Source organism: Bemisia tabaci, chromosome 1 (assembly GCF_918797505.1).
Source record: "Bemisia tabaci chromosome 1, PGI_BMITA_v3".
NCBI classification, from domain to species: domain Eukaryota; kingdom Metazoa; phylum Arthropoda; class Insecta; order Hemiptera; family Aleyrodidae; genus Bemisia; species Bemisia tabaci.
Genome location: NC_092793.1, coordinates 85,657,227 through 85,678,836, shown reverse-complemented (window position 1 = coordinate 85,678,836; position 21,610 = coordinate 85,657,227). Strand labels below are relative to the sequence as shown.

Below are 21,610 nucleotides of genomic sequence, written 5' to 3'. Positions count from 1 at the left end.
ACTCTTAAGACAAAAAAGATTTTGTCACAGAACCTGTTTACCAGAACGTCCCATCATTTGATTATTAATAAATATATGGAGATGAAGCAATGAGGGGGATCGATCATTTTTTCAAAACCGCATTTGACATCGGGTGGAGGAAAGTGACAATCGTGGATCTCCTTCCACGATTTGACTCGCTAAAGTAGCAAAATTTCATGTTTAAGTCTTGAGAAGATTATCAATGGCGCAGGGGTCTAAAAACTGCTCAACGATAGTGCAGTTCGAGTTCCGAATCGCTATGAGCCCACTCGTGTTTTTTTCTGATACTTTCATCGCATATAAATTTCCCTGATGTTTCTGTTTTATTCTCCCTGATTGCATAAGTAATTATGTCCTCAATTCATTTTTTCCTTTTTTAGTAGCATCTGTGTCCATTTACAATTCTTATATTAAGATAGTTTTCCCTAGTATACATTTGAAGCTTCGAACGGAACCAATTTTTTTTAATGTCATTTCCCGCTAAATCATGGGTTTTCCCAGGAAGGCAGCCTCTAGTCCCTCTAAGACTTTACTGTTGCCAGATGAGTTCCTTTTTCACGACCCTTCCCAGTTCAAACCCATGTAAAATATTCACATTAATTGCACAATTTGGCAACCCCTCGAGTGAAATAGAAAAAGTGAAATCCTTCGAAGTTTATAATAATGATGCCAGGCTGTGTCGGGCTAAAAATGAAATATTTTCGTAAAATAGAACTCATCCGCAAGATTTTCTCGCATTTTTTTTTTTTTTTTTACCCGTGTGCACCCTTTGGATTTCAGCGAATTTTTGAAAATAAGCTTCGTTTTAAAGCAAGAATCACGTATTTCCGAATTTTAGATTCTGAATATTTTTCAGGTCAATAGTGTGAGCCTCAGCGTTATATGCAAGTCTTATTACACTCCTGGAGCTCCTTGTATCACTGAAAAAAGAGTTCGGTCCTATGTAACAAAGTTCGGTGTTCCATATCATCCCAACTAATTCAGTTTGTCGGCTCAAATTATCGGTTTGTCACACTGAACTTTCGGTCCTTGTATCCGAACTTCAATGGTAACGAACGAAGTTGGATCATATGAACCGAATGTTCAGTTACATGAATCGAAAATTCAGTTTGACAATCCGAACAGTCGAGATGATATGTAACACCAAACGTTCGGTTCATATGACCGAACTTTTTTTTTTCAAGAATCTTGACCATAATCTGGCCTGTCTTGTATATTGCTATCTACTTTTTCCTACTTTTTTATTTCCTAATCAATATAGGCAAAGAAGTACCTAACTGCTATTACAATCGCTTTTCTTAACAAATTTGCAGAAGTAAAATTTTTTTTTTAAAAAAAGTGATTTTCTTCTATACTATCTCTTTTTGCCTGTTATACGTTTTTCAAAGGAGCCACTTCTTCTTGTGTATTTCGGCAATGCCTGACCACTCCCCCCCCCCCTCCTGTTAATTTTTAATGCAGCTATCAGTTTAATTACGCAACACAGATTAATGTGCGCGATGAATAACATATCAATTTTTACCAAGCACTTTAAAGATATCGCTTTTGGTTTCAATGAAAAGAGGAGTTTACCCTTAATGGGGAGGAGTGGTCATGGGTGGGAGAGAGACATCCTGAAAAATCCATTTGAGGTTCTGCACTACTTCCAATCATATTTATGTTGAAATAAAATGAAGCGGAAGAAAAAACGAGAATTTGCTGGTCTCCAAGACTTTATGCCAGCTTTTTGGGTGCAATACTGCAGTGTGGGTCGTGTTACCAAACCGGCATTTCCACCCTACTTGTGTGAGAGCTTAAATGAGCGCGGTATTTCTTGTGCGGCTAACAGAAATTCGATTTTAAATACCCCCTCAATTTTAGGACATTTCATGTTTTGATGTCTTTTAAAATACCTGAAGTGAACATATTCATGAAGTTCATGTATTGATATCTTATAATACATCATCTTCAATTTCGAAGGTATCGCGTAGAAATTGCTATTGAAGGTAAAGATATGTTAAAGCAAGAAACATTGAAAGTAAGTGCCTCTAGGAGCGGTTGTAACTAAGGCATGGGAAAGAAGCTCATCTAAAGTGTTTTTGACGTGACCGCTCCAGTCTTGATTTTATTTAATCCACCACATGTAAAAAAATTATGTGTAATTTGAAAATTTTAATGTGTATTTGATCATAAATAGTTTATGACCTTAAATCTAACTTTCAAGACTAAAATTCAACTGAAAAAAAAAAATGCCGGAGTTATTTTAAGTTCCCCAAGAAAGTGAACATGTGAGTGCAATAAAAGTTGATATAGGAAATGCTTTTCATTAATTGACAAAGAAGAAATGGTCCTGAGATTTTCGATCCTAAACAATTTTACAAACATTATTACAGGTCTCCAACAATCAACAATTGCCTCTTCTTTCTTCCAGATTAAATTTTTAAAATCAAAAGAAGGTTGCGCAATGATCCAAATGAGTGATGCTGTAGCTGTTGAACGGTGTATCAGGAATTTACATAATGTAAATTTGCATGGTAGAGAAATGCAACTCGGGTATGTGTATAATACCGTTGTTTTTTCTGCAATAAAATACTCAACCCCATCATTTTTCCAACTTCGAAACTTCAAATTTCTAGTTGTAGACTCCGAAACATGAACTTTTTTTGGACGTCTACATCTTTTTAATGAAAACTTTTCGTTTATCCCCACAATTAAGAGGATAAACGGAACATACTCTTGGCATAACATATTTTCTGGTAGGGGCTTCAACCTACTCGTTAAGTGGATCAAAAGTCTTCAAAAAGTATATCATGAGAGAAGTATGCCTCAAAAATAATTGAGACCCTGTAGTCTGTAAACACAGTTATGTAAGCCATGGTTGGTATTTTGAGATTCCATCATGTTCTTCCCCTCAAGTTTCATGGACCCATTTCAAAATGTTCCTTGGTCAAAATTTAAGTTCAAATACTTAACGGACTATAGCTTCAAGTAATGCTTAGAGATTTTTACGGAAAGTAAAAAAAAATCCAGAAAATACCTCTTGAACAATCGAATATTGAATTGCTCTTTTAACTTATGAAGAACCACCTTAATTTTTACTACTGCTTAAAACAGCGTAGTTCAGAAAGGAGCAATTTTCCTTGAACGAGTCTTTTTGCATTATGGTGAGTGTTGTATCGGGAGACTGGGAGGTTTCAGAAACTAACGAAGACAGACTGAAGATAGGAAGAGACATGTATTTATTACTAAAAAGCTTTCGACAAGACTGACAAGACATTGAGATGAATGGAACTGCAAACTTCTACAGGATTGACGACATCTTGTGTCCTTAGCTACCTAGCAGGCCACGTTGCCAAGTCGGCGGAAATTAGGGGATATAACAGTGGGCACGAGCATTATCAAGGGATGTATAACGTTGTGTCTGTATCTGTGTTATATTTGCAAGTCCTAGTTACATTGCAGGCAAAGGCCATAAAATCTTTTTTCCCTCATCTCAAAAATCAAAATGAAGTTTCAGCTCATGGGAACTGAGTTAGTGTTCGGTGTTTACCCTATCACCTAGTTTTGTTTTGTCACTGAAAGTTTGAGTTGTTGAAGAAAGGAAACAAATTTGTTCACAGAAGATTTCTTTTTACACATATGAATTAAATACATGTCGTTTTATCATTCTTCTGTTCACAGACACTCAAAACAAATTTATCTGAGTGACGTTCAGTATCCATTCAATCTTCCTGATGGTACTCCTTCGTTCAAGAAGTACTTGAATTCTAGCAATAATAGATTTCTGAACCCCGCGATGGCTGCCAAGAATAGAATTACTCCTCCGTCGAAAGTATGTTAAGCTGTATAATTTTGTATCTATTTTCGTCTCAAACGGTCAACATTGTATAAGTAAGTCATAATGGGCCTATTGCAATCTTTTGCTAGAGCAAATATAAGAGTCTTTTCGTGCGCAAAATGTCTCAAAAATCACGATGAGCGCATTGGGAAAGTCTAAGATGCACTCCTAACTGCACAACATGAGTACAAAAATTGCGGTTTTTTTTTCTTTTTTTTTTTCTTTGGCTTCCTGCTTCAAAAACGATACGACGCACAGACGAACATTTCATAAGAGGAGTTGTTCCATCTAGAGTACCTTTGTAGGGAGAGCATGAACAGCTCGAAAATTTAGAGGTTACATTTGATCAGGTCATGTAGCTCTTAGGACCCAAGAAGGCAGCCAACCTATTATATTCACATGTTCCTTGCGTTGATAAAAGCCACCGTTCCTTTTCACGATTAGCGCGCGGAAACGTCGGCCATGTTGAAGATTGTGTAGCATCTCAGGGTGCAAGAGTTAGATGGAACGACTCCTCTTATAAAATGTTCACCTGTGCTGTAGTATCGTATCTATAGTGGGAAGCTGAAAAAAACGTCTTTCGCAAATTGTAAAGTTAAGGAGTACATTTCAGACTTTGCTGATGTGCTCATCGTTATTTTTTAGGTATTTTCCATGAGATACAACTCATATTTTTGCTCCAGTAAAAGTTTGCAACAAGCCCATTCAAGGGTGATGATCACTTCGTTTCTCTATAGATGGTTCAAGCCAAGCTAAGCAATAACCGGTTTACCAATGTTCAAGCGCCGCTGATTCAAGATCTGTTCATCAGGTGGCTGTGGATGAAATGAGGAGGTGAGGGAGGGAGGCTACGCATATCCACCTGAAATACGGTAGTGACTAACACTAAGGAATCCTTTGTGTAACTGAAAGAGTTTCGGCCCTTGGGCCGCACTTGTCTTGAAGAAAATAAAAATGCATGTAGTGAGCCATCGGGTTTCGGTAGGTCAACAAGGCTCAACTCACAGAAGAAGAACAAATGGAACAAACACTAAACTTTAAGGGCTTGACTCGACCAGCTGGCCTCCACTACTTGCTCACATCATTAAGAACACAGCACCACCCCCAGATAGGTTGATTTTCAAATAAGTACTAGGATACCGAGAGGCAAAGCGTAAATGTGACCGGGTTTGATAACCAAACTCAGACCGCCTCGAAAGAGAATTGGAAATTCCAACCCTTTCCACGAGAGGCCGGCTGAGCAAGTCGGAACTGTCAGTCCAATGCTTTATGCTAAAGATGGTAAATTCGGATGCCTCAGGTAGAACATGACAAACTGTTACTTTTTGAAGTCTTGACCTTAGTTTTTTTTTTAAAATAGCGACTTATCATGTTTAGCAAGGGCATATTCTTTATCCAAAAAATAGTATGCAATTTACATGAAACCACAGGGGTAGCGGGGGTTTGATTCGCTTTTATCGACCTGAAACTTGGCTGAAAACTTTATGAGTATGAATAGCAAGAGAAATTCTGAAGATATTTATTTTTCATCAGCCACGCTGCGATTTCGTCACATTGGGATAAGCAGCTCATCTTATTGAAGTATGGATGGGGACATTCGGAACGAAGTCCAATGCCTGCAATCACTTGAATTGCAGCCACTGAATGAATAAATATTGCTGTTCAACCGTGTCACTTTTTAATGTCTTTGAGACTAGTCAGAGTCTTGATAAAAGCAGATCATACGTAGGCCATACAAAAAGTACCCTGACTGGTCGTGTAGGTAAAAAAAATTAGCTAGATACCCACAGACTTGATTTTAGTTTTAATTTTAAGTATCAACTTTAAAGCTATCAATTGAGACCAAGATCAACTCATTTGGTCATCATTTGGTTTAAACAGCCAGAGTAAAATGAAATTGGAATCTCCTACCGTTTATGGAGAGCATTTTTCTTACTTTTTCACGATTCGTCCTCACTTCTTTTTGACTCCTCGAGATTATCCTTTCCCTTCTCATGATAACAGCTCTGTTGTACTTTGGTAGGTGTTAAGCTTCAAGTTGTAACCCTTTCAAACCAAAGTACTAAAATTAAACCATAATAATTTCCAAACAAGTACCCTCAAAAAAGGGAATCTCATAAACTATTAACCGTGCATATCTTAAAACCGCCCATCAGGGACAATGAATTACCTTCTGTATCTGTTACTATGGTTGTAAAATAGAAAATACAAATAGCCACTTGCAATGGTGTGAGTCTCCGCTAATGTTTTTTTTTTCAATCGAAAAGAGTAATTCACTCATTCAAAAATATTCACAAAAAATTTTAAAGAGATATTTTAGTTACTTTTCTGTAGGGGGAAAAAGAATAAAACAAAAAAAAAATGCAACTTAATGAGAGTTTTTTAAGCGTTACAAGAGAGATGCCCTTTTTCAATCGTAACCATCGGTATCCTATATATTAAAACGCAAAGTTCCGAATCTTTGGGCATTAACTTTGAGAGAACCACCGGACCGATTTGCCTGATCTTTTTTTTAAATGAAAGCCCCTGAGCTGTAGATTTGCAGGCTGTAATTTGTTTTCCGATTTTTTCAAATTTTCTCCTATAATTTTCTCAAATTTTCTCTAATGAATTAAAACGGAGGTCCGAATCTTTGGGCGTTAACTTTGAGAGAACCACCGGACCGATTTGCATGATTTTTGTTTTAAATGAAAGCCTGTGGTCTGTAGATTTGCAGGCTGTGATCGTTTTTTCGATTTTCTCAAATTTTCTTACTTCTATCGACGAGTGAAGTTTAGCTGGGCTGAAATTTTCTCCCATTTATTCAGAATGAAGTCCGCATTTTGGGACATTAACTTAGAGAGAACCACCGGACCGATTTGCATGGGGTTTTTTTTAAATGAAAGCTTCTGATCTGTAAATTTGCAGGCCGTAATTGTTTTTTCGATTTTCTCAAATTTTCTTACTTTTATCGACGAGTAAAGTTCAGCTGTTTTGAGAGGTCGTCCCGCCGCTACCTGCTTGCCCGTCCCTAGGTACCCCCCCTCTACGGTCTCAGCCACCCCTTCCGCCACGTTCTTTCGGCTATCTCCGTGTTCTTTCGTATAGCTCTCCTCCCACCAATTTGGGTCGCCTCGTCGTTCGTCACTCGCCACCCACATTCCCTTGCAATCTCTCGGCTGCTCCGCTTCACCACCTCTAGATAGGCATCCTGGCGGCTTGACTGACCCTGACTTATTAACTGCAGCAGTGTAGGTGCGCACACGTATTGCTAACAACACGTTTTGTTATAGACATTTCATTCTTATTTGTTCTTTTCTCTTTCTAATTTTGTTTTGCAAAATTGCAAGACGAGGCGGAGTTTGCAAAATTTTTACTCAAAATAGGTGATGGTGTTTACCCCTCTGCTAACAAGGACATGCCGGAATTAATTGATTTACCGACAAGCATTATTACTGAAATTTATGGAAAATATATAGCTTCCTCGTGTTTGCGAACGTAGATTTAACAAACTGCGCAATTCTGGCCCCTAAAAATGAGCATTGCAATTGAATTAACGACAAGGTTGTTGAACTTCTTCCAGGTGACTCTAAAACGTACTTTAGTGTTGTACAGGCTCATTGCAGAGGAATAGAGGGAGGCTCTCAATTGTTCCCTCTAATTCTTGGACAGTCTTGATCTTAGTGGCTTACCACCGCATAAACTCACACTTAAGGAGGAGGTTATTTTCATGCTTTTAAGAAACCTCAACGTTTCTGAAGGTTTATTGAATGGTACCGATTGATCGTCCGGAAACTTTATGAAAATTGTCAAGAGGCGACAATTTCCAATTCGCATTGCGTCCTGCATGACCATCAACAAAGCTCAGGATCAAACACTGAAGCGAGTCGGCATTTATTAACCCCAACCATTTTATAGCCATGGTCAACTATATGTTGCACTCCCACGAGCTACATCATACAAAAATGTTAAGTACAAATTCTTCCCAAAGGCAACCGTACAAAAAATACCGTGTTCAAAGAGGTGCTTTGATCTTTTATAACTCCCAAAGGCCTAAAAGAATTCATGTTTTTACTTTATTGTTCGCAAGTTTTCAATTCCTCCTCTTCTTTTCATACACTTCATTTCATTTAAATTAAATTTTAATAGTCATTAAAACATGATTAAAAAACAAAACTAAAAAATTACGAAAATAACACAAAAAAACTTGATAATCCGCTTCACCAACGCGACTAATACACTTCATTTCATTTAAAGTAAATTGTCATAGTCATTAGAAAATTATTAAAAAATTAAAAAAAAAAAAAATGATAATGCGGGCTTTTTATCACATGTTTTGGTAGAATGGCAGTCTCCACCCTGTAATGCAGCGAGGCAGTTAAATTCATTCATCTTCTGCCACAGAATCATCATCATTATTAAATAGATTCAATTAATTGCTCCGATTCCAAATAAGCTACTGCACCACCATTGCTAGCTGTGGAGGGCGCCCGTAGGGCGCTCGGAGCAGCTAGTCCAGTCTTAAAACCAATTTTAACTGCACCAGATAGCACGGTTGTTCTTAAATCATTGGTTCTTAAGCCTTCAGCTTTAATATCTTACATACCTCTGTTGAATACTCAGTATCTCAGACTTGTGAGGTGTAATAATGAGCAAAAAAAGCTTAAAAGAGAGTTGAATTGCCGAAACAGACTATTTTATATTCATTCAATTATTAGAAAAATAGTTACACAACAAATTGGCTGTAGAACTTTCACGACATTGTAGCAGCATTAGATTCTGACAGAAAAAATTCAACAGTTTTAGTTGTTATATAACTTTTCTCGAGGAAATATTGGTAAGTTTCTCTTCCAGTTTTTGGTGCGTTACAACACTATGTGAATCATCTTTTTTTACGTTCCAGATATTGCACTTTTTTAATACTCCAGTAACAATGGACAGCGAGAGAATAGCTCAACTAATCCAAGAAAAAGACGTCAATCCACCTGTTAAAGCAGTAATGATTTCTCCAAAAGGTGACCGAAGTTCTTCAGGTCACATGGAATTTGCAAATATTCCCGACGCTGTGAATGCTTTAATGTGTTGTAATCATATGCCTATCAGATCAGAGGGTAAGTTGGATGATTTTTTCAGGTTTAACTATGCAAATTGAAATGGAAATAACACGGCCCACAAGTGCCAAATGTGGGTGTTTTTCCATAGCCCCCTCCTCTTCATGTCGAAATTAATTATATTTCTTCTATTCACACCTTACACTCCGAATAGCACACAAGCTTGTAGCAAGATTGATCTTGGCTGGATGCAAGAATACATTCAATCTTTCAGTAAGCCTTCTACAAACTCATGTTTCCACAATTTTGTACAACTGGGGCAAGTTGTTAGCAAGATTGCAATCCCAGTTTGCAGCAAGAATTCAATTGCAAGCTCACTATTGTAGCTCAAGCTGAACAAAATTTCTTCACTTAAATGTGCTGCAAAATTTGCAGAATTTTGCAAAATGTGCTGCAAATGTGCTTGCAAAACAGTAGCGGATGTCGAGTTTTCACATTGTGAGAAAATCGCGTTTGAAGTTTTTGAAGCTTTGCACTTTTCCGCCCGTAGAACCGAGAGGATTCTTATAAAGATTTTCATGAAGAGCAACTCCTCTGGTAAAATACACACGTTTTACAATCTATGTAATTGAAAAATTAAAAGAGTCACACCGACCGCCATTGTTACATACATGTAACAATAGGGGTCGCTGACATCCGCCATTTTTAGGGCAAACGCCCTTTGAGAGTTCTGGAGCCCTTCAGAAAGCCTGTGCAAAGTTTCAGACTTCCAGCGTAATTTTTCGGCGAGATATGAACTGAATACCATGTTATGTGTAAAAACAGCGGATATGAGAATCCACTATTTGCCCGGCAGGACACCGTGGAGATTCGAACGCACTTGCGATAACTGCCCGCGCACTGGCCACGGACTGCAACAGACACTGAAATTATACGTATCAGGACCGTTTTGCCTGAATTGATGAGTTTTTAACTGATTTTATAATTTGTTCCTTATTTTTGATGTAGAAGTTACAGACGGTTTAGTTATTTGTTCAATTTGATTAAATGACTCAGCATTGACGTACTTTTGGTTCATTTCAGTCGTTTCACCAGCCTTACCCATACTGAAGACATTGTTTCATGCATAAAAAAGTGTTCGCAGTAAAAATAGCGGATGTCACTTTTTTTTCAAATCGTTGTTACTCTCTCAATTTTTCATTTACGTAGATCGTAAAACGTGTGTTTTTTACAGGAAGAGTTGCTCTTCATGAAAATATTTACAAGAATCTTCTCAATTCTACGGGCAGCAAAGTGCAAAGCTTCAAAAACTTCAAATGCGATTTTCTCACAATATGAAAACTCGACATCCACTATTGTTACATATAAGTCCTCATATATGCTTACTGAATGGTCAAAATGCTGCGCAATGTTAAAAAATTACGAAGATAAGCGTGAAACAGGGTGCTCCTGAGCGCAGCTGTGGGTTTCTGGCCCGAGGCCCTTATACGAATCCTGTCACATCAACTTTGAAAAATCATAACTCGGAAATTAATCATTTTCCCAACATGTTCTTACCTCATTTTAAAGAGGAAAACGAGAGCTAGCTATCTTTTGCACACATATTCATGACACTTCGTGCGACCCATCACAATTAAAAATTAAAAAATCCAAAATTAAAATTTTCAAAAAATCAATGAGCCATAACTCGGTAAAAAATTAACCGATTGTCAATTTCTTTTTCTGGATAGGAAGGTTTTTTATGCTCTCTCATCTACTCGACATCTGCAACCGTTCAAAAGTTATGCCCAAAAGTTGATTTTTCTCTGACCCCCCGCTCTTCCTCCCTCCAGGGGGCTGGATCGAATACTCAGCCATTTTTGAGCTTCTCTAACTTTCCTCTACAAAACGTGAAGGTATGATAAGATTTCGTTCTGGATCCAATTCTTATGGGAGTTGGATATATATCTCTTTGTGCACATGCTTCTGAAGATCCATACATTCAAAAAAGCCCTGCTCCCTAAAAAAAAGGGCAGTTGTCGACATACGTCGTTTTTTTGGATACGGCTTCATGTGTCCTGTTGCATGGTGGGTCACGGAAAGAAACTTCATGGACAGTCAGTTTTCAAATCCGGATTCTGTTTACAAACTGTTTACCATTAACTTTGCCACACTAAAACTACAGCTTAGTCGACCCTTGGGTAATCTTCGGTAAATACACTCTTCCTGCGGTGGATGTGCGGGTCCCCCTAAAACAACGACTAAACTTTGCTGACAACTCTAAAAACGCGTCCCGGAGCGAAGCCCCCCCCCCCCCTCCCTTCTCAAAATTAACAGCTCGGAATGCCGCTCTTTTCTCTTTTGTCGATTTAAAGATTTTTCTTTTCATTGGTTAATTTTAATATCCATCCCTCATTTGTCTGTAAACTTTAATTTTGCTTTTATTTTTTGCCAGGCTTGTCGTCGTTTTCCGCTAATTCAATATTTATTTTTGGGCGGTTTTCTTTTTCTTTCAGATTCCAATTTCCCGTTCACGTTGAAATTATGTTTTTCATCGTCCAAATCTGTGAATCTGAACAAGAAAAATTTCAACAAAGAAGTAAATTTTGAATAAAATGCAATATTTTCCTTTTCCAGTCTCCCATCTTTCCAACTTTTCCTGTTATGTTTACTTGTTAATTGTTTCCAATTGCACTGAAACCATTCATTTTGCTGATTAAAATGTCATTCTTTATTTGTTCCCTATTTTTTACTTGTCAATTACCTAGTTTTAGCACATAATTTGTATTTATTGTTATGAAATCGATGTAACTAATGACTCTACACCAATTCTACATGTTCATTAAATTTATAGTATTAGCCCTAGAATTGATTTCATTGTTGAACTTTTGCTTTCTTGATTTGTTAAAAGCCTAATTGTATAAGCATCCTTTTTTTCGGTGCCCATTGATATGTGCTTGATTTAGCCCATTGTTATGCTCCTCATAGGACGTGTAATTTAATGTGTACAATATTTATTTAATCAAACTTATTCCTACTTTTGATGACTGATGGTCAAATTTCTCTCTTACATGTTCTAAAGTTTGTTCCTTTTCTTTATGGAATAACTCAGTTGTGACCCTCCAATTGTCAGAATTTACACTTTTATACTATGACCTTATTTTATTCCTCAAAAAATCTTAATCTAGTCTCAACCAATTAACTTAACGTTGAAGATATTGCTCTAATATTGACGATTTTGCCCCAGCATCCTCCCCCCCCCCTCTAGTTTTGGACCAAACTTTGCTCTAATGTTGTATTTAGTGTTCCTAATGCCTAAACAAAACTTCAACCATCTCGGATAATTGGGAGGAGGGGGCAAGGAGGTGAATTTCCCATTTTTACAACAGTTTTAAAATGTATTTCTCCCGAATAGTTTGAATGTAAATGTTGCTGTTTACGCGGAAGAAAAACCTGAAATAGAAAAATATTGTGTAACATCCAAAGATTGCAAAATTCAGTGAAATAATTTGATTGATTTCGTTTTGATTGTTTGATCTTCTAATGGTCATGTTCAGTAGTTTATACATGATTTGACATCTTTTAGGAGAGAAATGTGTGAAAAAAACCACAAATTTCAATGCTACACTAAAAATTATGCAGGAAGTAATTTAAAATCAGCATTCTCGAAAAATATGAAAGAAAGGCTTAGGAGAGAGTGGGGTTTTTTGAGCCAGTTTTAGGAAAACACCCCTAAATCTTATTTAAATTTTTTTTTTTTTTTGGTCTAATTTCATGATTTAATACAATCAAGTGTACTCTTAGCTATTTAATTTATGCCGGGATAAATTTTTTGTGCATAAAGTAAAGTCAAAATCTGCATTTGAGCAGGGTAACCTTTTTGGCTCACTTAACCCTGACCATGAGGTTTAATGAGCCATCCTCGGGTTAATCAAATCGTCATGGACACATTTTAATCAACTTTAAATAGATATTTGTCAAACCCGTATGAGATATATCTTTAAATGTTTCAATGCTGCACTATAAAAAAGTAAATGAATAAGAAATGTTGAGGGGGGGGGGGTTGGGTTTCCCTTTTTTATCCTTCAATGTAAAGTTTGCAATGACTTGATGATGGATTTCTTTTTCTTTTTTTTTTTTTGGGGGGGGGGGGGTAGGTATTTGTTTAATGAATGAGGTCACCTGTAAATAAGTGAATGGATGAATAAATAGATAAAATGATTAATGATAACTTTTGGTTGGTATGAGAGGAGTGTTGAAAGAAAGGTAACTTTAAGAATATTTAGAAATTCAGAATAGCAAGGAGATAAGAATCCACTATTATGGCAAAAATTATGAAATTTCTTATAGAGGCTTAAATAAGAAGTTTGGAAAGTTTTGAATATTTTCTAGAAAATTTTTTTTTTTCAACCCTGCATTTCATGTCCACCAAAATAATGCAATTTTATGGCTTGAAGCAGAATTCTTTAGGAATTCTCGGAACCTCCTTTTTTCTGATAAATTTTCTGGTCATGATCTCTGCAGACAACAAATGAAATTCAGAAAATCAGTTAAAATCTTAACTTGGTGAGTGGCTCATTTACCCCCCCCCCCCCCTTCCAAATGACTCATTTAGCCCCCAAGCAGGTTAGAATTTTCAAATCATGCTGAGGAAATTTCAAAATCATTTTTTTCTACGTTTCCATAGGCCAAAGTGTAGGGAAACAAGTTTACTTTCCAGAACAATTCACAGCATCAATCCAACGTGAGTACTGAGTACTTAACAATGAGCACAAACTTTTCGAATGAAAAATTGGCGTGTTAGGCCGAATTTGATGGCTCCGCAGCTGATGCGACTCGAAAACATAAACAAAAAATGCCGATGACGTCACTGCACATTTTTTTTGGTAGAATACAAGTATTGCCAACTTCCTACGCCGGCAAAACCGAAAAATCCCGGGAAAATATCCCACATGACTCATTGAACCCCACGACCCAAATAACCCCACTCTCCCCTTCAGTCGATGTGCCTGGATCAATTAATCCTGATTGGACTTGACATCTTCAGAAATGTGGGGCTGTTGATCAAAGGATAATTTTTTGTACTCTTTGACGCCAAATTAAATTGGCATCGAAAAATTTTAACGGAAAAGTTGCTGAATTGGGTTGAAAAGCATATGCTCAGCAACTTTTGCAAGATGTGACAACCTCTGCAACATTTTTAGTCTAAGAGCCTAATTCAGAGGTATTTTGAGACCTACATCCAATTTTGAATTCTTTAAAGAAAATCCATACTGCCAAAGTAGTCAAATTGTTAACCAATGGCTGAAAATCTACTCTTTTGGACGAGTCAGCAATTTTCGATGAACGAACAACCTCGACATACTAAACAGCAATGTAGCAAAGCATGCCAAGCCATCTCCAATAAGAATGTAATTCAACAATAAATTTCATAATCTTGATCCGTGCTCCACTTTTCACTCGGTATTTTCAAAACAACCTCAACATTGTTTTGTAGTTGCCCAAGCTATAGGACCTCCCTTGTACATTATGACATAGCCACTTATACTTTTTCTGTCAATCTCATCCTCAGCGAAATCAGAGTCACAATAAGCATGCAGCTCCTCGTCATTACCATTCTTATACATAATTGAGGCAACATTGTTTCCTCGTATATAACGAAAGATACGTTTCACATTTGTCACATCCAACTTCGTCGGATTTTCCATGAATCTGCTCACCTAATTAACTGCATAAGCAATATCAGGTCTGGTTTTTGCTGACAAATATAGCAAATTACCCACCGCTTGACGGTAAGGAAAGTTGACTTCCTCAGCAGTTTTCTTCTCTATCTCTGTTCTATTTGTCTTTACTGCAGGTGTTGAAACTGGTTCAGAATCCTGCATGTTAAAATTTTGCAAAATTTGGGAGGCATAATCATTTTGACTTATCGACAAACCTCTGCTATTCTTAACTATTTCTACTCCTAAGAAACTCTTTGGGTCCTAGATGGCCGTCATTTTGAATTCTTTTTCAAGGCTTGTCATTATGGCTTTCGCCTTCCTCTCATCTCTATAAGCTAAGAAGCCATCATCAACATGTATTGCTAATATTATGCCATGACTTTTATGAACAAACACACAGCGTTTGCAAATTATTTCTGTGAAGCCTAAACCTTTTAGAGTATTAACAAATTTCATGTTCCATTGACGCGAAGCTTGACGTAACCCATACAGAGACTTTTGCAATTTACATATAAATTCGTTATTTTTCTCATATCCCTCGGGTAAGAACATGTATTTTCTTCGTCAAGTTGACCGTACAAAAACGCTGTTTTAACATCGAAAGTCATAATATTATAAGCCTTATCGCCAGCAAGAGCTAGAATAATGCGAAGTGCGTTGTTGCTTACCACTGGACTATATGTCTCCTCAAAATCAATTCCTGGAATTTGTTGATCACCTCTTATGACCAATCTTGCCTTTTTACGGCCGTCTTCTTTTTCATTCAAAATCCAGGTACTGTTTAAAATACCTTTGCCTGCGTCTTGACGACGTGGCACCAGTTTCCAAGTTTCATTCTCTTTTAAACTATTTTTCTCTTTATTTATGGCTTTGAGCCATTCCTTGGAATCTGGCCCTTTTACCACTTGAGCGTAAGTAAGCATCGCACTTTGTTATGTCAAGTCGAGACCATCGCTGGGGATCGGGTTACCATACCAGTCAGGAGGATTTATTTCGCGCCCTGCGCGCGTGACTGTTTTGCTTTCCTCTTCATTTTCTTCACTCTCATTTTCTTCATCCTCATTTTCTTCACTCCCGCTGGTGTCTTCATTTACTTCTCCCTCCTCGTCCTCAGCTATTGTCTTACTTTCATCATCATCCGATACAAATATTGGGATTTTTACACTCTTCGTCCCATCAGAGTTTTGCTTATGCTTAAGTCTGTTTGTGAAAACTACGTCACTGCTCACTATGATTTTCTCGCTTTCCTCACACCAAAGTCTATACGCATTTGGCGCATATCCCACAAAAATGTATTCTTGAGCTCGCTCGTCTAGTTTTTTTAGATAGTGCAGATTCTTGGCGTATGCTTGAGAACCAAAAATTTGCAAGTTACTTAAGTCTGGCACTCTATTCGTCCATGCTTCATACGGGGTTATTTTCATCCCGCTTTTTGGACAGCGATTTAAAATGTAGCATGTGCACTGCGCAGCTAATCCCCAGAATTTCTTATCTAAACCACTTTCGTACATGAGGGCTCTTATCTTTTCCCAAACAGTCTTGTTGTATCCCTCACTTACTGGATTTAGTTGAGGAGTGTACGGGGGAGTGAAATCTAATCTTATACCTTTCATTTTACACCATTGCTTCATAGCAGTATTATCATACTCACCCCCATTGTCGCACCTTAGCATAGAAACTTTGGCATTATGAGTGTTCTCTACCTCAGCTACGTATTCTTTGAATTTGGCAAATACTTCATCCTTAGTTTTTATTTAGTATAACATCACAAAACCAGAAAATCCATCAGTAAAGCTAACGTAATAATTATAACCATCGTAAGTACTCGGGCTGATTTTACCACATACGTCTGAGTGGATGATGCCCAAAATACGATCGGCTTTCTGTCGTCCATCCCCGAAGGGCGAGCCACAGAGTTTAGATTTAATACATACATCACAATGTTGCAATTTTTCACTTTTTACATCACTTTCTTGTAAGTTTAAGCCTTCGGCCATGTTTATCAATTTTATTAACTAAATGTTTCCAACGTGCCCCAACTTTTTGTGCCATTGTTGCGCTAACTCGCTTCGTTTCTCAACACTATTACATTTTTGTGCAACTAAAGCATGCTCATTTTTGAAGGGATCAATGGTGGCAATAAACAAACCCAGTTCAGTTTTGACACCGTGAAATATATATCTTTCATGTTTCTTGATAATTACCTTATCTTTGCTAAATTTAACTTGTCCCCTATTTGTGGTAATTGCATTTATGGAAATCAGATTTCGTGACAGTTGAGGGATATAATATACATCATTCAATTCAAAGGTCTTGAATATTATCTTACCAATTCCTGTAGCTAACATAGAGTGATCTTGTTTAGCTGCGACAATTTTAACGTTACATTCTGACATTTCAGAGAAATATTCTTTGTTTGCACACATGTGGGAGCTAGCGCCACTGTCAAGAATCCACTGTCCAACATTTTCTTGCGTCAAATTCTCATCGTATCCCATAAATGCAACCCCTTGCTTGGACTCTTTGTCACCGTTTTTCTTTTGTTTAAAGCATTGGCTATCTGTACGATTGCTCATTTTGTAAAGAGAGCACCATTTTCCTTTTTTGTCACCCCCTTGCTCCTGATTCTTTCTCTTTAGCTCTTTACAGACCGAAATATCATGATTACGTTTCTTGCAATAATTACAAAATTTACCATTGTTTTGCGATTTCTCGTTTGAGCGTCCCCCTTTATTTGGACAAAAACGTAATAAATGATCCCCATTGCAAACATAACAGCGTTTTTCTGCAGCGCTGAATGCAACCCCTTCGGACTTGTTCTCTTGCTTCCTGTTCTCTTCCGAAAGTAATCGGGATTTTAGCAGGGATAATGTGCGTTTGTCGCTGGGAGTTGCATCCCACGCGGACTGAAAAAAACTGTAATTGGGCGGCAATGTGGATAGAATCTTTGTTTTTAACATGTCTTCTGAAAGTTTAGCTTGAATCGCATTTAGTCTGGTATAAAGGTTCTCTATATTACTGATATGAGTCATAATGTCTGTACCTGGTATATATTTGTAGTTGAAAAATTCCTCGAGGAGGACACAACGCTGTTCCTCGGTGTCCCTCTCGTATAACTCCTTTATAATGTTCCACATCTCCTTTGCTGTTTGGCAGTTCATCAAGTGTACCAGAATGGTTTTGTCCATTGTGTTTGTTATGACCCATTGAGCTGTTGCATCAGACCTTTTCCAGTTTTGAACATCTTTCGCGTTGGATAAGTCTTCCTTCAGACGAGGCTTTGGTATACTTCCGTCCACTACATCAAGAATTCCCACTGCTCGGAATGCAATCTTCATTTGGAACTTCCATAGGGGATATGTGCTGGCATCCTTCAGTTTCTCCACGTCGCGGATCTCTATAAGACGTGCGTTGGTGCTTGGCTCATACGACATCGTATTTATTGCGAATTCACTTCGCAAAAGAGAGAAAGCGAGAGAGCTAGAAAATGTTTATTGCGGATTCACTTCGCAAAAGAGAGAAAGCGAGAGAGCGAGAAAATGTTTATTGTGGCTTCACTTCGCAAAAAATGTTTACGCGGGTTGCTTCGCGAAAAGAAAAAAAGTGTTTATTGCGGCTTCACTTTGCAAAAAATGTTTACGCGGGTTGCTTTCCGAAGAAAAAAAAATGTTTTCCGTGGAACTCACTTCACGAAAATTTGACCTCGCTATGCGTGTAGTCGCGAAGCGTTCCGCACTGCTTCGATGTCCCTTCTCATTTTTTTGCACTTGTTCGCCATATAAAAGACGATAATTATTAGCATTAGACCAAAAATTAATACATAGTGTATCTTATCGTGAAGGTCTAGATCGTTGGTAATTGTAATTTCATTATTAGATCCGAACCAACTCATGATTACGCACTTGTTTGCTCTCGGCACTTTTGGATCGAACTTCTAACACAAATGAATTTCTAGAACGCACTGTGTCGCAATTCTGGGCCTCATAACCTGTCGAGGTTGTTTTGAAAATACCGAGTGAAAAGTGGAGCACGGATCAAGATTATGAAATTTATTGTTGAATTACATCTTATTGGAGATGGCTTGGCATGCTTTACTCGACTGACTAACTGCGCACTGCAAGTCCGACGGATGCGGTTCCAAAATGCTGCGCTTGCATTGCAGCTCAATGTTGCGCGATTGGCGTGAATGAATTGCATTATTAGTTCCGTCATAGTAAACATGGAAACTTTACCCCTTGTCCTAATTTTCAGAGGGGTCCAAAATTTTTCCTCCACATCATAAACAGCAGAGACAACATCACTGAACAAAGTTGAGTTCAAAACTACAGGTTGGGGCCTAATCATCGTATTTTGTTTTCATATTTTCTATTTTAGTGCCGAGAATATTTCATTTCTTCATCAATGCAGGCAAGTCGATACAAACCAAAGGTCATCCACTTAAATACTTCTCAAACCTCTTGGACTTCCTTGTCTGCTGTTTGAAGGGTTTTTCATGTTTATCGGCAAAATTCATCACCCCAGAATTTTGCTTTAAAGTGACTTGTAAACTGGGGAAATATAGAACATGATCAGACCCGATTAGAATTTACTTTTTGTTGTGAAGACACATTAATTATCAAGCTAACCTTAATTTCTGTTATCACTAACTTAACTGGATTGTTAACTTTATGTATAACAATCGCCCATAGACTATAGTTTCTCTTGAAAATTGGGTTAATCCTGTCCATTCTGAATTATCTAATTAGTATTTTAACCATTTACATGTCCAATTATTCCATTTGTGGAATCCATTTTGATCAAAAAATCATCGGATGACTTGATATTTGCACTTGAAAACGGCTGCCAATTCCCTATGGAGAAATACATTGTGATGAAAATACCAGGTCCGTCATGTGCTATGAAGTAGCGAGCGTGCCAGATCCATTTCCGCGTAATAAAAGTGACCGTATGGGTTGGTTCCGAAAACCGCTTTTTTTGAGTTTGAGGGATCATTTCAAGATTTTTTAGTGGCGACATCGTTCTTTTCGTGAAATTTGCCATTGCCATCACTTATAAATTTCGCAAATCCCCGCACCTTGCAACAGGCCCATTGAAACAGGTGCAACCACCATCAGAGGTGCAAAGCATGTTACATTGAGCAATGATCCATTAATAATAGCAATGTAATGTAGCATGGTACGAGTATGGGATCAATTTTGATGAATTCTTTCAAGCTCTGTTACAACAGAAGAGTAAAGCCAAGTATACAGCTTCCTCTTTCAGGACTTTGATGTTAAAGCAGTTCAATCTTTATTCCTCAACTTTTAATCAGAGACACTGAGAAATTGATTGTTTTGTTTCATTGTTTCTTCATTTTAATTCAATTTTTTTTTCTTTTCATAATATCTAAAAGGGTATACCAGGGTGAAGGCACCAAAATGCCCCTCCTCACGGATTTTGCATTAAATGGTCAAAATGGCTATTTCGGCAACGGTTTACTCGGACGCTATCAAGATTCTCTGACAAAATCACTAATTTTTGGTTCCAGTATTTCGAAAAGTATGCCCTAGTATCGTTAGAAAAGGTTTCAAGTCGATCGAGTCCTTGCGCCCTATGTAGGGTACCTGTGTTTGGGGCCAAAATGGTCAAAATTGTTATTTCAGTAAAGGTTACTCGCAGCCATCAGGATTTTCTATCAAAATCACTATTTTTTCTCTGGAGCATTCGAAAACCATGCTCTTGTCTCGTTAGCAAAGGTTTCAGGTCCATCGAGTCTCTGCCGCGTGTACAAAAACCGGTTTTTTGGCGCCAAAAGTTTCAAAACAGCTGTTTCTGTAGATGTTACTCGCAGCCATCACGATTTTCGAGCAAAATCGCCTGAAAATCGTGCTCTAATCTCGTTAGAGAAGGTTTTAGGTCGATCTAGTCCCTGGTCTTACGAGTAAAACTGGGGTTTTGTCACAAAGTGTTTAACACAAGTGTTTATAAGTTCAGTCAGACAAGTTCAATGGGCCTGTTGCTAGGTGCGGGGAAATTTATAAGTGATTTCAATCGGAAATTTCACGAAAAGAACGATGGCGCCGCTGAAAAATCTTGAAATGATCTCTCAAATTAAAAAAAAGCGGTGTTCGGAACCGACCCATACAAAACGGTCATTTTTACGCGGTAACAGATCCGGCACGCTCGCTACATCATAGCACATGACGGACCTGGTATTTTCATCCCTTACAATGTATTTCTCTGCAAGGAATTGGCAGCCGCTTTTCAAGTGCAAATATTGAGTCATCCGATGATTTTTTGATCAAAATGGATTCCAGAATTGGAATAATATTGGACATGCAAATGGTTAAAATACTCATTAGATAATTCAGAATGGACGGGATTAACCCTATTTTCAAGGGAAACTGTAGTCGATGGGCGATTGTTTACACCTGTTAGAGTGATGACAGAAATTGAGGTTAGCTCAATATTTAATTCGCAATAGCCATTTTTATGAGGTTTTACTTTTTTTGTCACTATTTAAAAGTTAATTATTTTTGTAGATTAATTTTTTAGTACCTTAGGGTCATGTTAAAAGCCTTAACGGTATACATTGTTAAGTATTAACTCAGGACACATTGCAGCAGTCCAATGCTCAGACCAGGATGTTGCAAGTCAGTTGTTATTTCTGATTTTTCACCCTCCAATGTTTCACTGAAGACACCAAAATGATAGTATCACTCTTGGATGATAATAGAACCGACCAGTGACAATACTGATCTGATGAGGAGACTGGCATGATTTTGGTGGATGCATGGAAGGTAGACGCAGAATCCTTCTTTGGTTACCAGACTTATCAATACATTTTTCTGCATAGTGTTACTTAACAAGTACACTGGATTTTAAAGTAACAATAAGTATATAAAAAGGTGAGAACGTCCCGATTGATTTTAAGATATTCGTTGAAGAGTTAAGAGTGATTTACATGCATTGAGAGACCATCTGTGGTTTGAGCGTTGGACTTGAACGGCATTTTGGTGCGCTCACCCTGGGATACCCTTTGCTGGATTTGGCTTTATCAT

The 21,610-nt window shown here is 37.7% G+C and overlaps 1 protein-coding gene across 2 annotated transcripts in view; it reads left to right on the top strand.

Moving 5' to 3' along the window:
* sm (heterogeneous nuclear ribonucleoprotein L) overlaps positions 1-12,346 on the top strand; it is a 111,664-nt gene extending 99,318 nt beyond the window's left edge. The window contains exons 10-14 of one of the 2 annotated variants that reach the window (XR_002009950.2): positions 2,432-2,553; positions 3,682-3,832; positions 8,721-8,928; positions 10,599-10,763; positions 11,364-12,346. Coding sequence is in view for 1 of the 2 variants with exons in the window: in XM_019057736.2 (XP_018913281.2) it covers positions 2,432-2,553; positions 3,682-3,832; positions 8,721-8,928; positions 11,364-11,461 (579 nt within the window). In the remaining variant the exon portion in view is untranslated. The remainder of the gene's footprint in view (positions 1-2,431; positions 2,554-3,681; positions 3,833-8,720; positions 8,929-10,598; positions 10,764-11,363) is intronic. The other variant, XM_019057736.2, reaches the window with a different exon arrangement.
* The last annotated feature ends 9,264 nt before the right edge of the window (positions 12,347-21,610 follow it).